Source organism: Triturus cristatus, chromosome 5_1 (assembly GCF_964204655.1).
Source record: "Triturus cristatus chromosome 5_1, aTriCri1.1, whole genome shotgun sequence".
In the NCBI taxonomy this organism is placed as follows: domain Eukaryota; kingdom Metazoa; phylum Chordata; class Amphibia; order Caudata; family Salamandridae; genus Triturus; species Triturus cristatus.
The window spans coordinates 697,632,631-697,651,975 of NC_140587.1; the positions used below are offsets into that span (position 1 = coordinate 697,632,631).

At 46.1% G+C, this 19,345-nt stretch overlaps 1 protein-coding gene across 3 annotated transcripts in view; it reads left to right on the plus strand.

The window, feature by feature from the left end:
• The window catches only part of PRKDC (protein kinase, DNA-activated, catalytic subunit), a 2,754,228-nt gene that overhangs the window by 1,530,333 nt on the left and 1,204,550 nt on the right, over window positions 1–19,345 (plus strand). For all 3 annotated transcript variants that reach the window (XM_085605657.1, XM_085605658.1, XM_085605659.1), the window contains one exon: window positions 18,685–18,897. In XM_085605657.1, coding sequence (XP_085461783.1) covers window positions 18,685–18,897 — 213 coding nt within the window. The remainder of the gene's footprint in view (window positions 1–18,684; window positions 18,898–19,345) is intronic.

Consider the following 19,345-nt stretch of genomic DNA (forward strand, 5'->3'; position numbering starts at 1 on the left):
ACTCCAACCCCGCGTCTCCAGCACCCGGGGGCCCCCCCGCGCTACTCCCAAGTCCGCAGACGATAGGGATGGGGGGGAAGCTCCAACTCACCACACCAATCCCATCGGCAGCTCTCCGCACCGTCTCCTTGCAGCAGTCAGAGCACTGCAGCACCCGGGCATCCACGGCCCTCTCCGCTGCAGCATCAGGCGAATCGATCGTTTCAGACCTCCGGGGGGGGGGGGGGACTCCTCCTCCCCACACGTCCAGCAATATCACCGCTCAAGTGGGCTCACACCGTCCACCACTCACGCTTCTCGCCACAGGGCTTGGCTCTCTCCGTCCGCGCTCCTGAGGCCTACGGCCGTTATCGCAGCCGCGACCTCTCCCAGGATTCGCCACCGGCGAAACGCTCCACAGCCACCAGCCGCGCAGTTCGTTGGAGCTTCCGGGGCGCCTATCGTCACCAGCGACGCACCGATTTTCTTCAAACTCAGCACGCCATCAGCAGACCTCCCAGGCAATCGCTGTGTGCAATTTCAGCCTCTCAAGCCGCCGTTAAAGGATAATTTAGGCGGATAAATGTCGCCGGACTGCGGGAGCCTTACTCAAAGGCAACCATGCGCTAGCGCGCCACCTAGCGTCCCCCCAGGCTCCCTCTTTATTAACAATATAAAGAAGGGTGGGCAACTGCTCAACGTGGCAAGATGCGGGGTGGGCTCCCGCTACGGGCACAATTGCTAGTGGACACCTGCTAGTTTAAAATACTTCCAAAAAGGCGGCAATAACGAGGGGTGGGCACCCGCTCTTAAACACAAGCATAAATCAGCGTGGTGGGCTCCTGCTCGATCACGAAGCACGGGGAATACCTATGCCGGGGATTCCCTCTTACTGAAGGGCAGCTCAGCACTGCGAAGCCCACACGCTCCTCTTCTCCTGGAGCAATTCGAAATAAAGCACTCACAAGGCGCTAGAAGCAGCACAAGCTCCTCCAAGGTCCTGGAGGATCAGAAGCAAAGTAAAAGGTCCCAAGCAAGAAGTTCCTGTAGGGATCAAGGGGCAATGCAGGGCCCAGGGAGGCAAGCCCTCATGGCAGCCCCCCCCTGGGCCCCAGCAGCAGCACGCCCCAGCAGGATTCAGGAACAAGGACAATAACATCATGGGGTCACAGCCCCTATATCTAGATCAACATTTCCTTTGTCTTTAGTGCAGGGCATGGGGGAACGAGATGGAACTGGTTCAGGGGGGATTTGGAGCACTTTGTTTTACAAGCTCCTCTTCCCCTTTGTCAGGTGGGGTCTTGGTGATCAGACACACCATAGAGGGCGGAGCCAGCATTGTACAGGGCAGGCACCATCCTATTCAGAGTCAGGGGATTACCCCTCCCACTACTCCCAGCCCAGATGTCCTATTCAGCCCAGCGCTGACTCACCCTGCCCCTCCTGGAGCCACACACACCTCCCAGCCCCTGTCACTTACAAGCCAGACATGCAATTCACATCAGGTAGGCAGACACATAGCACACAGAAATGCCAACTTCTAAGAGTGGCATTTCTAAAATAACCACAATAAATCTGCGCACACCATTGCGCAGCATTTATTATCACAATTCCAACCATACCAGACTTGACCACACCACTCCTCTCATAACAGGAATTACCACTGGCACACACTGATTAGGGAATCCCCAATGCATTCCTATGGGATGACAGGCTAGCCTTACAAACACAGAGAGCGCACGCACTTTGCACTGGACCACAGGCCTAAAACCACCAACACCATGTCAGAGCTAAGGCAAAATGTTTAGGGGTGAACCTGCCAAAAAGGGTCAAGTCCAACACAACCCACCTTCCAGCCAAAACGCAGGGTAGACCAATCACTACCTTGATGGGCTTCCCTGCTTCGGGCGATAGAACACGGGCGTGGGCCCTCACTGCAGGGACACCCTCCGGTTCTACGCCACTCTGAACCCACGTCGTTCCCTCTGAAAAAAAACTCTCAGGCCTAAGTAGGCTACCCCACTGGTACTCCCTAGTTGTCAACGGCCAGGACCAGGCCCTAGGCCATCTAGGACATCACTGGTCCTTGCCAATCCACAGAGTGGGAGGCAGGTACCCCTAGCGCATAATAGCCATTCTCCACTCTCCCTCTCAGTGTAGTTTCCAAATACCACCGATCCTCGAACCTAGGGTCCTCACCCTCAGGCTGACCAGAGGTCACGGGCGAAGCGTCTCCTCACCCTACCTCCCTTCCGGTGTTCCACACTCTCCCAGGAAAGTACCCACCAGAACACAACTCTCCCACCAGTTCAGGACCTCTCTCCATCACCTGGTCTACCACCTGGGATCCACATTCACCGGCTGCACCAGGGTTAGAGGCGAGAACTCCCTCCCTCTGTACCCCCTTCCAGAGCCCTATATCCTCCCAACTGGAGTGGTACCTCTTGAAGGCAAACCGGTCAGGACACTGATTACAGTTTCCCTTCCGTCCAGGACAGGCAACACCTAAACCTGGCTCCCCAACCCAGGGACGGTACCCTTTGGTCAGATGCCCGCCAAACCAGGCCTTCATGGGAGTACATATACCCTCCCGAGGGTGACACATAACTAATGTGTTGTGTGACAGTCTGCCTGGTGCAGAGCTCACGACCTCCTGTCCCACTGACAGTGCGCGAAGATGCCCCAGGACAGAAGTGGCGTCTCCATGGTCACTCATTGGTGGCTCAGCCCTTCTGGCTGGCCCCTGACCCAATGATTCTTCCACTGGGGACTCTTTCCCCCTCTCACCCCTCAATCTGGACTTCTGCACCCTCCACTTAGGAGTGGCACTGCCAGACTATAGAACTGACGGAGGCCTGATTACAGACACTCCCAGCTCACCTAACACGGGGAGATCTCCCTCGAAGGACAGACTAGGCTCCCTACCTGGTGTTCCCTCTAAAAAACATCCAGTACTGGAGACTGAGGTGCGGGCACTTTGGGACACAGCCCAATCTCACTCCTTCAACTGCGAGACAGGATGCGAGTCCCTACAACCTCCTCACTATAAGGTTACCTAGCTGGGCTACTCTGAACCACTTCCACCACTCTGGGTTGGAAGACACCTGCACTATTATTCTAGTATCACTCCCCAATGCAAGCTCCCTAGAATCAAAGAACTCACACATTCCAGGTGTTGGCGCGACTCCGGAAGACAATTACGGGGCAGGTTCTCTCTGACAGAACAGATTGATGAGCCCTTTAACACCATTTACCGTGCTAACCAAACACCCAAACGTCCAGTGCATCACAACATTCATCCACTCTCCCCCCACAAGACTGGTGAGACAGCATCTTACTGCCCCTGAAACACAACCTGTCCCCGTTTTTTTTTTTTTTTTTTTTTTTATGGTCCTCATTTGCCTCTAAATAAGCTCCAATCCATTTACACCCGTAAATAAAGTGTCGTGCCCTTTTGTGCTGGAAACAGGGAGACAGAGATAGGAAAGAGAGGATACTGGCTTCAGCCCTTTTGCGCCCTTGTTTATTTGAAGCACCATCATCCATCCTAAGTTCCATTGTTTTCTCTCCCCTACTCTCCCTCATACGCCAAAACGTAGAATGGGAAGCAAAGGGGGGGGGACCAAATACCCAGACGAGGCAAGGAAGGCGTAATCATCGGACTTCGTTATTCATTTATTGCTCACACCACTCTATTTAGGGAGATCAAAAATCATGCTTTTTAAAGGCCTTCATGTCCAGGCTAGCAACATACTTAATAGAAATTAGCCAGTCAATGAATTTTGGAGGAGGTGCAGCTATCCACTTTTTACATATTTCTCTGCGTGCCAACAGAATAGAGTAGAAAAGCAACCTTGCTTTATCGGTTATGCTTACAGGTGAATCTGCACATCCGAAAATAACCAACAAGACGCTTACCTTAATGTCCATATCCAGCACAGTAGACAGAACCCTACTCACATCATTCCAGAAAGGCTGAATCTCTGGACATTCCACAAACACGTGTACGTCGTCCTCTCTTGGACTGCTGCACCTAGGACAGACCACATCTCCTCTGCTCCCGAACTTTGACAATCTCTGGGGCGTCCAATAGGCTCTATGAATGGAGAAAAGGTGGTTTCCTCTTAGGTGTGCTGGTTTTACTATTTTAAATAACATAGCCATTTATACTTGCCACTTATTTTCCAGTGAAGACTCCGGCAAGCATCTTCCCCACAGTTCCGTTGGAAGTGTGAAGGCCCCATCTTCCAGTTCCACCAACAGCCAGTATATTGTTGCAAGCTCCTTTTTAAGTACAGTCTATTCAGAAGTCTGTCCTCCAGTTCGTTTGAACTTCCTATCACTGTACCTGGGTCCTGAAACCAACTATGTATATGCATGTATTTAAATCTGGACATTCGTTGTTCCAAGAGGTGGTTGCACGAATCCAAACTTATTAAAAGACCATCCTGTATGATATGGTTCCATTTCGTTAAACCAGCCTCTCTCATAGGTCGAACTAGTGCATCTTTTGTCCAGACCGGTGAGCCAGGTGAGTCCCATATAGGGGCCAATTGACTGAAGTATGGTATTTTTAAGGCGTTTCTGACCCTGTACCAGGTCTCAGCCAGGCTTCTCAAAATCTTTAGCCTGACTTTCTTAAAAAATTTAGGGTCTGCATATTTAAACATAAAGCCGACACTACCCCCTGGCTCCTGCCTTGCCATTACTCCCATCAATCTCCCAATATCTGAATTTGTCGGTGTGTTCAGCAACATTTTCCCATTTTTTAATAAAAAGGCCCATGAATAAAAAAGCAGATCTGGTAATGCTACGCCCCCTTTCTCCACCCTCCTCCTCAATTTCTTCCAGGCTATTCTGGGCCCAGTGCTTGACTATATAAATCTACCTATTTGACCCTGCAGCTTTTTAAGCGCTTCCTTATCAAACGGGAGGGAAATGGTGTCAAACAAGAAAGTTAATTTTGGAAGGATCTTCATTTTTACTAGGTTTACCCGGCCTAGTAAGGTAAGCTGGAGATGTGCCCAAATTTTTAAGAGCCCACTGATCTCTTTCATTACCTTCTCCAGATTAACTTTGGTTAATTTTGAGATGTCTTGTGGAATCATGACTCCCAGATACCTCATTGCCTCCCTATTGGGTGCTTCCAAATTCCAAGTTATGACCTCCGTCTTATTCCCATTTATTTCATAACCCGAGATTTTTCCAAAGTCTGTTGTTAGAGCTGTAATACGGCGTAGGGTATTTTGTACGTTATTCGAGAAGATGAGAATATCATCAACATAGAGGCCCAATTTCTTGCACCAGCCCTCATATTGAAAAGGTGCAATCTCCAAATCCTCCCTTATTTTCCTGGCAAGGGGCTCAATATATAAGTTGAATAGGAGTGGCGATAGGCGGCACCCCTGTCTCGTTCCCCTGCTGATAAGAACCGGGTCTGTCAGGGAGCCATTTACAATCACTCTAGCCCTTGGGGTCCTATAGATAGCCTCCATAGTTCTACAAAAATTCTGGCCCAGATTTACAGACTCTGCCACAGTCCGCAAAAAAATCGCCCAATTTACCCGGTCGAAGACTTTAGTGGCGTCTAAAGCTATCACCGCAAGTGGAAGCTCATAAGCGGATGCCAGGTCAATCGATCCTATCAACGAGAAGGTCAGCTCTTTCAAAGACCTGCCCCGAATAAACCATTTTTTGATCCGTATGGATCAGCTCCGCCATTGATCCATTTAACCTGTCGGCCAGTATCTTTGCAAAGATCTTATAGTCGCAATTCAGCAAAGATATTGGCCGATACGAATCGCAGTTTTTGGGGATTTTACCTGGCTTCAAGATTAGGGAGATGTTAGCTTCATCCCATGAGGCTGGCAAATTAGCCCCCTTCGAAAAGAACTCATTAAAGAATTCTGCAAGAATAGGTTTTAGTACACTGGCCAGTACTTTGTATACCTCAAGAGGTAGACCGTCGGGCCAGGGGCTTTTCCTTTCTTACCATGTCTTAATGCAGTATCTACTTCCCCTTCCCCAATCTCCCGATTCAGCTGCCTGCTCTTCTCTACTGAAAGTGTACTACTTGAGCCCTGTCTCAGCCAAACTTCAACCTCATCTTGGGTTGGTTTTAGATCTTCTTGATATACCCCACTGTAATAGCTATGAAAAGCATGCTCAATCTCCCTGTAGTCACTGATAAGATCTCCAGTGTTTTTCACATTTAACCTGCTCTATCCTGCTTCTCACCTGCTCCTTTTTGACATTCCAGGCCAGCAGCTTGCTGCAGCCTTCACTGTATTCAAAATGAGCCAATCTGCTGGCATCCCATATCTTTCTTACCCTATCTAGTGTAATTACTGCCAGCTTAGCTTTTACTTCCTGTACTTTTTTAAACCGGCTTTCCCGGGCTTCTTCGTCTGTCATGGGATCAGTCCAATCTTTCTCAAGGGCCAGAACCTGTTCCTCGACAGTTGACACTTCTTTCTAATAACTACGTCTTTTGTCAGATGCCAGCGCCCCTAACCTACCCCTCAGAAAGGCTTTATAGGCATCCCAAATTATTCCACATGCTGCTGACCCCCACCTCTCTGGATAGTGCTGCCATAGCTGCTTCTTCTTGCAGAATTGTACGGTCTAGGGTCCATCTGGAATGAGAGATTCTCTGTTGTGACTTCAAATGTAAGACCACGGCTGAGTGGTCCGACAGATGAACTCCCACATGCGCAACCTTTTGGACACAATCTACCAGATCACGATCTATAAGGAAATAGTCGATCCTCGATTGGTTCCTATATTTTTGATTATAGAAGGTAAATCCTTTTATTTTCCCTGCCTTCTGTCTCCAGATGTCACAAAGCCCCAGCTGAGCCACTATTTGCTTGATTAATGTGGACATTTTTAGATTGGCGCTTGCTCTGCTACGTGAAGTTCCATCTAAGGAGTAATCCAAACCAGCATTGAAGTCCCCTGCCGTAATAATAGGATCGTGAACTTCTATTAATTCTGCTAGCATATCTCCTAAAGGAGAGACATCACCTCAGTTCGGGCCGTAATATCCCACTAGAGAAAGGGCCTGCCCCAAAATCTTGGCTCTAACGATTAACCACCTTCCAGCTTTATCAGAGATCTGTAGCCCAAGAACCACCTGTGCCCCCCTTTTTACCAAAATCGCCACTCCCTTTGTTACACCCGTATAGGATGTGCACACCGCCTGGGAGATCCAATTTTGGGCTCTAAAAAGATCCAAAGCCGCCTCCGACGACAAGTGGGTTTCCTGCAAAATAATGATCTGGGCTGGACTGTCTTGTAGATATTGTATAATTTTGACGCACCGCCCTCGTACCCTAAGACCATTGACATTCCAGGACAAGATTTTAATTTTTACTACTTTCCCTCCCCTCTCGCCCATCTTCTAGAAGATCAGAGAACCAGCTAAAAACTTTATAGAGACAGTAGAGGAACTTTTTTTTCTTTTTTCCCTCTGCTCCCCACCCTGTGCTCCCCCTATACCCCCCCTCCCCATGGGAAACCCTCCCCTGTTACCTCATGACCCAAGGTCATATGGGTGACCCCCCTAGAGCGTACGTGATATTAAAAGTAGATATATCAGGTAGTATTTATATCTGAATAGTTTCAATTTTTACCATTATCCTATTATTAAATTTATAAAATTCATACCCTTGAAATAGGAATTTTACACCCTGTCACACTAGTATAATACTTATGAAATAGTGTAGTGCTTATGTAAGTTTTTAATAAATTCATCCAACTTTTCTACGGAATGGAAGATGTGCATTTTATTATTTAACATGACCTTTAAAAAAGCAGGAAACCTCAGCTGTACTGAGGCTCCAAAACTCTTTAGCCTGTCGATCCTTTGTCCCATCTCCCACTGCCTGTTAGAGGTGGTGGCAGAAACATCTGATCTAATCTCGTATCTAGCACCATCCACCTCAATAGATTTCATCCCCAGGGCTTTTGACAGTATTTTCTCTTTTAAAGAGAATGTTAAAAAATTAATTAAGATTTTCCTGGGTTTGGACCTGTTTGTATTGAGTCTAAAGGGATCCCTATGGGCTCGTTGTATGTCTTTTGCTATGTCCTCTTCCGACTCCTCCATCTGGAGCTTATTCTTGATCAATTTTACTACATATGTTTTGATGTCATCTCCCTCTCTACCTTCAGGCACTTTCAAGATTTTCAAATAGTTTCGTCACTGGAAATTTTCCAGTCTTTCGACCTTGTCTAAATTCTCTTTCTCTGCAGTCCTTAGTTTATCTATTTCAGCGCAGTTTGCCTGTACCATTTCCCTAAGCACATTGACCTCCTCCTCTAATATTGTAGTTCTACTGCTTAGGTCGTCAGTCTTCCTCTCCATTACTTCGCAGGCCTTCTTTATCTCCAACTGATTCGACTCTGATATTTCGAACCTGCTTTTGATTTCTGCTGATAGTACTGCTAAGAGTGCTCCAACGGAAGCATCATCATTCTGTAGGTGGTAAGGAGCCTGTGCAGGGTCTTTGGAAACAGGAGCTAGGCCAGCTGAATTTTTACTGGAAGGCTGACTGCCTGTGTCAATATCGGGATCGTTAGTTTTCTGAGATTTTGCTACCCCGTCTCCCTGACCTGCCATATTGGGATCATCTAGGTGGCTTTCAGGGGCTACTAACCGTTTTTTAACTTCCTTCTCCTGGCCAGTATTCACGCCTGCCATCGTATTTTCTCCCAGAATTAGAATTTTTGGTAAAACTTTAAAGTACGTTTTTAGGGATGGGGTAATTTTTATTTTGGGGACCGGCGCCCCTTTCCTTAATGCGGACTTCTTGTATTTTGTCTTGGGGTCAACAGGTAACGAATTTTTAAATGAGGTATATGTTTGCGACCTCACACACTTCTCTTTTCCATCTGTCTGCAGCCTATCCACCTTGACAACCTCCCTTCCTCCCTCCCACTTCTCCCCCCTCAACCTCCTGTCCCTCTTCGCAGAAATCTCTCTCCGGTGTAGTAGTCCGTGTATCTGCTGGCTAACCCCCTTTTCCACTACTTTTGCGGAACTACGGGGCGTGCACCTCGAGACCCCCTGTGTGAGTGTGCCCTCATGTATCACATCCTCCCTGCCTTTGTTGGAGTCCGTACTGATGGAATCAGCCAGAACTGGAACCACTTCCTCTTCTTCTATTTCATCCTTCAACAAACCAGCACAATTCTGCCTGCACTCTGTAGATAGGCCGGTTTTGGCAGACTGTTCCTCTCTCTGTGGATGGTTACCTGTACCCCCGTCCTTCCAGCCACCACCTCTGCCTCCTACCCTTCGGAAGGGGATCCTAGCCAGTGCGCCTCTTCCTCTGCGAAGCTCCAGGGCCGCCCTACACCACAACTGCTCTGACGCCGTGTTGCCGTTGTCCCCATTCCGAGCTGGCCACCTCTCTTCGCCGCCACCTCCAACCGTGCAGCGTCAAAGCCTCTGTTGTGCCGGGAACCATTCACCGCTCCGTGCACCAGAATCAAAAGCGGGAGCTGCAGCCTCTACAAAGCGATGAACAGCACCGAAACTGGAGCCAAAGTCTCCCGCCTTCCTCTGCGCTAAAACAAAAACCTTCCACTGCGCTGCACTACAATCGGAGCCGGCAGCCTCCCGGTAAAGCAAGCAAATGTACGAATATGCCGATGGTGGACGCTTCCTCTGCCACAAACTGATGAATGGCGGCGAGCAGCTCCAAAGCGCTGAAGCGCCGAAGTCGAAGCAGAGACACCCGCAACGCCAGAAACCTCTCGCTGCTAACACCCCACCACGCTGAACTTTGAAAACAGCAGCGGAGACCGGTGAGTTAATCCGCTACACTTCACAAGCAGATTTCACATTACGTGCATCAGTAAGTATTATCTTCAGTGGGACCTTAATTTGGTCCTACATTTCTCATGTGTACTCCCTTCAAGCCTGTGCACAGCTGCTTGTTGCGTCTTCTGACTCTAAAGGCTGTCTTCCTCGTCATGATCACTTTAACACAATTTTTTGTGTAATCTGTTTATTAGCATTTTCAAGTATACATGTTACAATACAAACATATAATATACTCAGCAGAATCAGCTGGTTCTACACTACAAAGTATCCTTTGCATTAAGTCAGTGGATATATAAACAATGGCTATACTGGTCAAAACCATATAGCATACTATTATACAATTAACACAGCCATTACATAACAGCATTCAGAGCTAGTTACTGGCTTGAAACATTCCCATAGTGTATTTGTATATTGCGAATCCAAGAATGTTCCTCCAACACATTATTCTAATATCTCCTTCTGGCATTGCCGTGGAGTTCTATCTGACAGGCAAAATTATTAGATTTGTAACAGTACATCACTTATCTTCCAGTTAACAGAGGGAAACAATCAAAGGGGAAGATGGGAGGTTAGGAGGGGAAAGGAAGGAACCACAACCACCACCACATCCCCACCCACCCCGGTCCAGCTGCATCATTCACAACATCAGTTTATTGCACACTCATCCACTATGTGTAAGTATTATGTGCATTACTAAACACATTGATAACATGTCATGCCACACCCGAGGCATGACTGTATTAATCTGTATCTGAAACATCTAGAGGGTCATCCGGAAGCAATGCCACTTAAAGTGCTGTCAAAATCGTACCCCAGGCATCCGAAATGGGATATTTACGAAGTCCCAGCGTGTCTCCCTGTCCCAGTTTAACCTAGAATTAGCCCAGGCTGTAAGTGAAGGATGGGTCTACTGTTTTACAGCGGCGTGTGACAAGCCTTTTAGCTGCCGCCAGACCCAGGTCTAAAAATCTAGAAGATGCCCTCTGTTCCTTTTTTGTATGGAATATACCTGTTATACAAGCTTCCCATGTGTACCGCAGCACCCTATCCGTGCTGATATTCAACAGTTTGATCACACCATGCCAATAATCTAGCAACCTTGGGCACGACCATAACATATGCAATAAATCTGCATTCACAAGATTACAACGCGGACAGCATTCATCCGTTCTTTAAAAAAAATCTATTAATTTTATCTGGGGATAAAAAGGCTCTGTGGATTATATAGAATTGAATGAGTCTAAACTTTGCATTTCTAGGGCTATTCAGGAACATTCCCCACTCTTTGGATGTGCAAGGTCTTGACAGCTCCACTTCCCATTTATTTCGCAAAGGCATTAAATCATCTACAGTATGTGAGCTGATGGAGTCCATAAACCATTTTATAAGGTGTCGTCCCTAATACATGAATATATTGCTGTAGGAGGCGCTTCAGGGGTTCTTTCGTAATGTCGCCCCACTGATTACTCGGAGTGGTGATCCAGGAGGCATGGTTTAGGAATTGCCCTGGAAAGACGCCTTCCTCCTCTGTGAAAGAGAGGACTGGCCTTGGCTCACCCTCCATAAATAGGTCTCCTAGGGTGTGTATGTCAGCGTCTCGCCCAACTGAAAGTGTTGTCGCGGTAACCCTGCCTCTCCCCTTTGGCATTCCTTAAATCAGTATCGTGGGTGCATATGGTGTAATGTGTCTGGTAAGGTGTAGGGCTCTACGAGAACACTTCTGGGCTACCTGTACCAGGAGCGGAAGAGGCATGCTTGGTTTAGTGCATGGGTGGAAGAGAAGCCTGTCCAGTGTGTACGGGGGCCCTCCTTCCGCCTTGTCATCAAGATGTAGATCCTCCATCCATTTTGCAACCCATTGTATTTGGGATGGCAGGTAGTAATATTCCATATTGGGTAATGCCAATCCACCCTGTGACTGGGGCAAATACAGTTTGGCAAGTGCCACACTACATCGCTTGTTATTCCAGATGAGGTCCCTTATTCCCTCCAATGGTCGAAACAATGATCTTGGCAGATACAGAGGATGGTTTGCAAAATAATTTGGCAGGCAGGGCAGCATCACCATTTTAATAAGCTCCACTCTGCCTGCAACAGGGAGATGGAGCGTTTTCCAGAATTCAATTTGGGGTCTTAGCTGTGACGGCCTTGGATAGATTACCATCTAAAATATCTTGCTACGTATGATATATACGAACACCTAGATATCTGAACACATCTGGTTGTCATGTCACCAATGCACCATCCACTATCATTTGTGATGCGTTTGCGCCAGACATAAAAGGGAACAGACATGATTTCCCCCAATTTACACCCAGTCCTGACACTTCTGCAAATAACTTAAGTGAGCAAATAATTTAAGTGTGTTAAGTATAATCGGGGGTATCGACTGTAAGTCCCTGATATACAGTAGGATATTATCTGTATATAACGATATGGCATGAGTTTCTACTCCCAGTTGTATACCCCATTGAGCTGCCGATTGACGCATAGCCATTGCCAGTGGCTCTATGGCAAGAGAGAATATTAATGGGGAAAGAGGGCACCATGTCTAGTCCCCCTTCCAACCAGTATGGGCTTCGAGAATAGGGTTCCCAATCAGACCCGTACAGTAGGTTTGTCGAATAGCAGTTTAACCAGGCTAGGAAAGTACGACCCGAATTCAAAGCGGCGCAACACCTCAAACATATACGGTTTTTCCACCGTATCAAAGGCCTTCTCTAAATCTAGCACTAGACATCCCTACACTGGCCAAGTCCCCACAGCGCTTCTCATCACCTGAAAAGTCTACGAATGTTTAGGGAAGTGTTGCGGGCTGGAACAAATCCAATCTGGTCATGATGGACCAGGCACGGGGTGATTGGGGCCAGTCTACCCGCCAGAACTCCCGTCAATATTTTATAATCCCCATTCATTAACGCCAGTGGACGATAAGCGCCTACATGTGTGGGATCTCTACCCCGCTTCGGGAGGGAATTCAGATTGGCCTCAGTGATCAGCTGGAAGGGCAGCACCTTCTTACGCCTCCTCAATTACCCCCAACAACTGTGGACCTAATGTATCAGCGTATGTCTTTGAAAATTTGTGAGGGAAGCCATCAGGTCCTGGGACCTTACCAGAGGGCAGCGCCCGCATTGTGCCTTTCACTTCCTCCAGTGTAATTGGTGTATCCAGTTCCCTGCGCTGCTCAGGCATAAGTGTAGGAAAGGCAAGACCATCCAAAAAGGTCTGTATGTCCGTGTCAGATGCGCTTAGGGTGGAGGAATATAACCGAGTGTAGTGTGTGGTCAGTTCAGTGTGAATCTCGGACTGTGTACTTAAGTCTACCATCCGGTGATCGAAGCGCGGTAATAAGGCCCGTGGATTGATCTCTCCTGATCAACCAAGATAACAAAGCCCCAGAACGATCAGCTTTAGCATGTGCTGATGCTGAATGTGCTGCATAATTTAAACACTGCTGAGGTTCCAGAAGTTCTGTGTGTCTTTTAGGCGCCTCCAACAGCACCGTTGAACTAGAGGGAGCCTCAATTGCTTGAGATTCTAAGCTTAATAAATCTTTTTCTACTGTAGACAACTCATTTTCAACCTGTCTCTTCAGACCACAACCATCTCCCACGTATTGTGAATTCCATGGCTGCCCATTACATCATACTGGATGAGGCCATCCTCTTGTTGTTTGTGAATTATTCACTGAGTGCCTCCCCTATATTGTCCTTAAATATCCATGTCCATTCTCCCAACACACTGTAACATAATGTGGGTTGTGGTCCGAATGTGTGCGACTCCAGTAATCCGAATCCGCTACGTAAGGGAATAATGAGGGTGAACTGAGAAATCTATCCAGCCGAACATGTAGATTATGTTGCATGGAGTGGAAGGAGTATATCCTTGTCGCAGGGTTTCGAGGTCTCCAGACATCCACCAGATCTCATCCACAGACCCAAGCATTAAGGATCTCAGAATTGGTTGTGGCTGGTATATTTCTAAGGGGGGTGAAGGATCTATCCAGTCCGGTATTCACAACCCTATTAAAATCCCCTCCAGTGAGCCACGGCATATCTCACCTTTTCGTTAATAATGGAGAAAGCAAGCTAAGAAAATGCCCTTGCTCTGTATTAGGGGTGTATATATTACCAAACAGAATATGGTGTCCGTCTAGACTACCCTTCAAGAACACATATCTGCTGTCTTTGTCAACAAGTACCTCTTCCACATTAAAGGGTGTGCCTGGGCGGAACCAGATGAGAGCCCCACGTGCAAATAATGAGTAGTTATTTGCATATACCTTACCCCTCCATTTCCTCTGCAGTTTGAGCGCTTCAGCATTGTTTAAATGTGTCTCTTGTAAAAATGCAATTCGTATGTTGTATCTCTTAAGATGGGCGTAAAACGCATATCTGCGAGAAGGTGTGCCCTCACTTTCCAGATAAGGTTTGTATGATCTGCCATGACAGTATGATGTGTATTGTTGTGGTGCATCCTTTCCTGTGTCAGTGGTGGGATGTACGATGCGGCAGAGCCCTGCAACCCCTCCTGCCCCCCTCAAAAAGACCTCCATAACTATAGGGAAAGATACAAACGCCAACAGGGCAAGGGAGGAACTTTTCCAGGCGGCCCCCATAAACAAGGGATGCTGCCCAAACCTTGATGGAATGAAAAAACGATCCGCTAAACCAACTGATTCCCTGTATTAGGGAGAACGAAGGGGATTGTTTAGCCATTCATGGAGCTCCACCATGTGATCCCTAATTGGCTTATAATTATGCATACAGATTGCAAACATCAGAGATAAACTGTGAGCACATTATCCAGCATTGAGGCAATGATAGTTGCGCATACCCCCCCAACACAGCCGACATCATCACTATATCAAACCCCAGTGTCTGTAGTGTGCAATTCTGTTCAAGTTCACTATGTTAGCACCAGTGCCCCAGACGTCATACGATACCATCAGCAGTTTGCAGAATGGTTCTGGCATATGCAGCGATACCACATCTGATAGCCCCACAGCTGATGAGCCATCATCCTCCGATGAGCAAGATGGGGTTCCCTTCTTGCTGAGTGACTCTGCAACCTCTGCTATTCGGTCCACCTCACATATTGCTGCTTGTCATTCCTGTCTAATTTGTTCTTGTCTAGGCGCTGGCGATGGATCCGGACCACGCCTTCTAAGTCTTCTCCAACGATTTCAAGGTCCGCTCAACTCGCCTCTTCTGGTGGTCGACACACCCGTGGGTCTGCGGCCTGAAAACGGACCTGTGGTTTCCAGCCAGTCCCAAGTATCTTGTGGGGTGCCAAAGAATCTAGCCTTCCCAATGATCACTTTAACACATGAACGAGTTCTAGGCTTTCTCCATGTAGCCACCCTACACCACTTCTTTCCTCGACAAACTGGTCCTGACGACTAGTGCGACCTTTTTGCCAAAAGTTGTGACTCTTTTTTACATTGGGCAATCCATCACTCTCCCAAAGTTCTTTACTCTGACTCACCCCTCGAAAGAGGAGGAGACACTCCATCACCTGAATCCCAAAAGAGCCTTAAGCTTTTACATTGATTACACCAAGAACCATATGGTGACCGATCCGTTTATTTTGTAGAGGCTTTCGGGTGCAAAGAAAGGCACAAGGCAGCGCAGAAACTAACCTTGTCCGCATTGATATTCCTCTGCATTAAGGTTTGCTTCACACTTGCCAAGAGCTTCTGGAAGGACTGAGGTCTGATTCCACCATGGCCAAGGCTGCTACAACAGCACTGACAAGCGCGGTGCAAGCAGCCAGGCAGCAAAGTGGGCATCAGTGCACATGTTCACGAAGCACTATTGTCTTGATAGTCAGGTCAGACATGAAAGACATTTTGTCTGTCCTGTCGGACTTTTTTTTTTCTTTGCTCACTCCAGAGACTTTCCAACTTTGGGAGGTACTACACTAGTAACAAATCTAAAGGTGAGGAATGAGGAGTCTGCAGTTAGAATTATCCCTCTGAAGAGCAAGTTACTTTCCTTTGGTAATGCTCTTTCTGTTGGATATTGTATCTAACTGCATATGTGCACACTGGTACAGCCAGTTGTTATGTGCCTGGAGTCTAAGGACACAGAAAAAGACAAGCAAGAAACTGATGTTGGGGTACTGGGGTTGTGCTTACATGCAGCTTTGCATTGTCACTTCCAGGGCAGAACAGACTCAATGCAGAGCTACACGTCACCACCTAGCAGTACATGGGAGTACTGGTATGAACACTTCTGCTTTCAATCTGGCACCTGGGAGATATTCTAAAGGTGAGGATTCTGCAGTTAGATAGAGTACCTACCAGAAAGAGCGTTAACAAAAGGATGGAACTTGTTCGTCATTTATATTTCGAACATAACACTATATCAAAGTAATTGGCTATCTTGGAGCTCAACCATCTGAGCTTGAAAGAATAAAGATTTAAGAAATTTGTACATACAGCATATCAAACATCATATGTCGACAACTACAATTGGTTTGGTACAGCATGTATACTATTTGTGCTTTCTGTGTGCCCCACCTTCCTAATTTAAAAGGGTAGCATACTAACATGTCCATGTTTGGTGTGACTACGGGCACTATCTAGTAATTAAAGGCAAAGGCTACTTAATGGTCTCGGGGTGGGTGAATGGGACGTAAAATGTTAGAGGAGTTAGCTAGGAAGAGGGCAGAAGCAAAGAGTTCAAAGATTAGGAGTGGGGGCATTTGGAATTGCCCTCCTTACACAAAGGTGGGGGGTTGTGGGCTCCTTGAATAGGTGGTTTGTGTGGGGACAGATTAGGGAGTGGAGTAGGACAAGGGCAAGGAATGAACATAATGGTCACTCACTTCTTGCACAGTAAGCACTCTGAGAACTCATTAAGTGTACAGATAGTTTTGTTTTTGGGCCTCAATATTTGTGGGGCCTCCAGTGTCTCGGTAAACCCCCATTGGGGGTACCATACTTGGCGACCATGTATTTCCTCATTATTTGTGTCTCTGGTCTCTTAAACTGTGCTACAAAAGCACACAAATACCTTTATAGCTACTTAAAATCTTTAAAGAAGATCCAAAAATGTAGGGGCGTTGCATTAAGTATTTACTCTTCCCCTCTGCCTGCCGATTTGAAAGGGTCACCTCAAAGACCTGATGTTCTCTCTCTTCTTTGAGTCGTACAGCTCTATAGTGAGCCTTGTGTCCTGTATCTGGGGTTTCATTTGGGTCATGTTGAGGTCCCCAGTAATGCAGTCCCCATGCCCTTTATCGTGTCCCCATCTCCTTCTTCACAGTAAACTTGTTTTCTCAGCTTTCTCTATGTTTCTTGCTTTCTCTCCAGTAGTATTTCTGCTCAATGTGTGTGGTTATCCAGCGCATCTCCAGGTGTCACTTTGGCCTGGTGTATTCGCCCTCTTTCTCTTTCAAGCTTTTTCTAACCGTTGTCTCATTAGTTCAGATTCAGTACTTGCCTCTCTGCCTGTACTGCAACATGTGTTCAGTGTACCTTTTGTGTTGCTTATCCCCTCCAGTCTTCGCTCCGCTTCTCTAGTAAACTTTAATTGTGCATCCAGATTTGTGAGTCTTGATTTTGTGTGAAAAGTCATGGAAGCTGATTCTCCCTTGACTCTGTGGGGACCACAGGCAGCCCAACATGTTGTTGCGTTGTCACTGTCATCTCTAGTCTTGACTCTTTTCTCACTTTTAGACCATGCAGCCTCTACATCATTATAGTGACCACCTTACTTTGTCATCATTGGCACTGTTTCTAATTATGGGCTTTTAACCTACAAATCTTGGCTGACAGCTATGTTACTTTAATTATTTAAATGGAAGCAAACAAAGAGAACGGCACCCAAAATGCATTAGATTATCATATGAATGCCAAAGATTGGAAGCATTGTCTGCAATGACCTAGTTGAAGTGCACTTAATATGCATCACACCATCCTGAGCGTTGGACCTGCCATTTTAGCTGGTGATTACCTCAACGCAAGAAACATCGAAAGGGAAATCTGGGTGGAAGCACAAATTTAATTATGACCGCCAGATCAGAGCTCATAGTCAATTATGTCATTGTTTCATTCCCCATTGGCTGCTGTATCTATTCCGTTCTCTCAAAAGTGTTGATAGGTGTCCTCCAGGGGCCTACTTCCTGATTTACAGTGCCCCTTGCAGGAGCTCTTCAGAGATATGTCCACCATGTGTGTAGCCTGTCCAATGCCCTTCCTATTAGGTAATATTTACACATTCATCTAGTAGGACAACAAAACATAGACATCCTCCTTGCTGTTGCATATTGTTTGTAATGGTACCACCAATCCTTTAGGAAGCATTTATATTTTAGTTCCTTTAAGAGCAGTTTGTAGGTTATATACAGGCTGCTCTAAAATATATTTCCCTCAATATAATATATATAATGTTTTAAAAGTGTATGTCTGTTTGTGTGGTGTATGAGTCAGTGTTATTAAATAAGAGTTGTATATCAGCTCTTCAAATCAAAACAAATAGGTTTTCAAATGTGCAGACAAGGATACTTTTATAAAAATGATTGACTTTACCTAGAACATTCTTCTGCTAATAGATTGCCACTATATGCTTTCTTTTTTTTATGTCCTGAATTAGCTGATGAAGATAGTTGTAGCTGACTCTTTTCATTCCTGATGAGGAAACATTTTATATTTACAGATTCACCAAATGTGCTTATTGTAGCCACTTTTATTTTATGTACCTAATCATCACACACTATATGCCATGGCAGTGTCTTCTCACTTTCCATGGGGCAGAAATAATTAGATAAAACTTTGTTATAAATGAATTGTATAGGTTGTAATAATTGTGCTTACATTGTGATCTTTTGCTGATGCATCTGGTATATTTCTTTATTTCTAGGTGGGAGAAGTTTCAATTGGCTGACTGGAAGTAGTATGGACACTCTTGCAGATTATGATGTTCCTACAGCCTCAGATTCCCTATCGTCTACTTTATTCTTTCAAAACAAAAGAAATTTGAAGTCATCGAGGGCACCTTTAAAGCCACTTGGACCACATTTTGGAAGGAAGCGACTGGGTTTGCCAGGAGATGAGGTTGACACCAAAGCAAAAGGTACTGAACTTCCTTAAAAAACTCACTGTAAATGTATCTGTTCTTCACTTAGTTCTGTCTTTTTTCTATTTATACCAGCATTGTATTTTTGTTGTTTCCTGCTTTTCCCGGTCTTTTCTCTCTATTCTTCATACCATTGGTATAAATAAATGGAAATTGATAATCAGAATTAATAACTGGTTTTATGAAGTTAGAAAATGTATAACAAAGCAGAGAATCCTAAATTAACCGCAGTAGAAAACATAAATGCACAAGGACTAAATAACATAAAAAATGTATGACAAGGGCAACTAAAATTACGTGGTGATGTATTCAAAGAAGAACACATTTGTCTCAGGGTTTGGACATTCTATGATCATGGCAAGGTCTGCCTCTTGTTTCTGCTAGATCACTTAGAAACTCTTGATGTCTGCCGCTAAACATCTGTATATGTTTTATGAATTTGTGG